The 1,198-nt window shown below is 42.0% G+C and overlaps 1 protein-coding gene across 1 annotated transcript; it reads left to right on the top strand.

The window, feature by feature from the left end:
- Positions 1-67: 67 nt before the first annotated feature.
- LOC107580727 (myotubularin-related protein 10-like) lies at positions 68-1,182 on the top strand (the record flags this gene model as incomplete). Its single annotated transcript, XM_016266377.1, has 4 exons — positions 68-183; positions 373-443; positions 707-879; positions 1,005-1,182. Coding segments are annotated over exons 1-4 (436 nt in total), but the record flags the coding sequence as incomplete, so codon positions are not given.
- Between the last annotated feature and the right edge of the window lie 16 nt (positions 1,183-1,198).

The following is a 1,198-nucleotide window of genomic DNA, read 5'->3' as shown; positions in this document are numbered from 1 at the left end:
GAGCACAAGTGGTCACACAGGAGGCACATTTAAAAAGCGTCTTGATACCAGGTGGAAATTACATTGGCTCTAATGCATCTTATGCTTGCCTCTGTATTTATATGCATATCTAGATTCCTTTGAGGAGTCTGAAGAGAAGTGGCTGTCATCCTTAGAAAGCTCAAGATGGATGGAGCATGTCAGGTATGATTGAGAAACACTCAGTAGTCACCAAACAGCATATTTGATGTCTCAGCTTGTGCCAGAAATGTTGGCAACAGGCATTTCAGTTTGTGCATTCTCAGGTGTTTATTTAGGTCTCAACAAATCTGTCTGTAGATGTTGATGCTGTGTACACTTTTAAGATCTGTGTTGTATGCATTTTTTTTACAGGACATTTCTGCGGCATGCAGTAGAGGTAGTCTATATGCTGGAGAGCAGACATGTGTCTGTCATACTCCTAGGTAAAAAAAGCCCTTTTACAAATAAATATTCCTTTAAAGGAATAGTTCATCCCCCACCCAAAATAAATAAATAAATTCAGAAAATGTACTATATCTTGGATGGCCTGAGGGTGAGTACATTTTCAGCAGATTTTTGAATGAACTATTCCTTTAATTGTTCTGCTGTCTGTTGTAGAGAAGTCTAATATCTCAAATGTAATATCTTGTAAATCCTATGTGAAGTGATTAATGATCTTCTTCATTCTGTATATGTGTGTGTACAGAGAAAGAGGATCGGGACCTGAGTTGTGTGATTTCCTGTCTGGTGCAGTTGATGTGCGATCCTCACTGCAGGAGTCTGCACGGCTTCCAGGGACTGATCCAGAAGGAATGGGTAATGGCTGGCCATCGGTTCCTCGACCGCTGCAACCATCTGAAGAAGAACGACAAAGAGGAGGTAGTACAGCTTATAGCAGTTGGATTACAGGATCTTGTTTGTTCATTTATACATGTATACACGTATATATATGTTATTCATACGTGTGGCCCACTTCTTCTTGTTAATGTTGTTTCTTTCTGCAGTCTCCTGTGTTCCTGCTGTTCCTGGACTGTGTGTGGCAGCTGTGGAATCAGTACCCAGCAGCCTTTGAGTTCACTGAGGTGTACCTGACAGTGCTGGGGGACAGTATGTGGGTCCCCGTCTTCAGCACCTTCCTCTTTAACTGCCCCCGACAAAGAGCAGAGCACAGCAGGGTTAGATGCTTTTTGACAAATTT

This window comes from Sinocyclocheilus grahami, unplaced genomic scaffold (assembly GCF_001515645.1).
Source record: "Sinocyclocheilus grahami isolate Dianchi unplaced genomic scaffold, SAMN03320097.WGS_v1.1 scaffold41611.1, whole genome shotgun sequence".
Taxonomy (NCBI): Eukaryota; Metazoa; Chordata; class Actinopteri; order Cypriniformes; family Cyprinidae; genus Sinocyclocheilus; species Sinocyclocheilus grahami.
The sequence above is the reverse complement of the archived record's forward strand: the minus strand, read 5'-3'. Positions and strand labels throughout refer to the sequence as shown.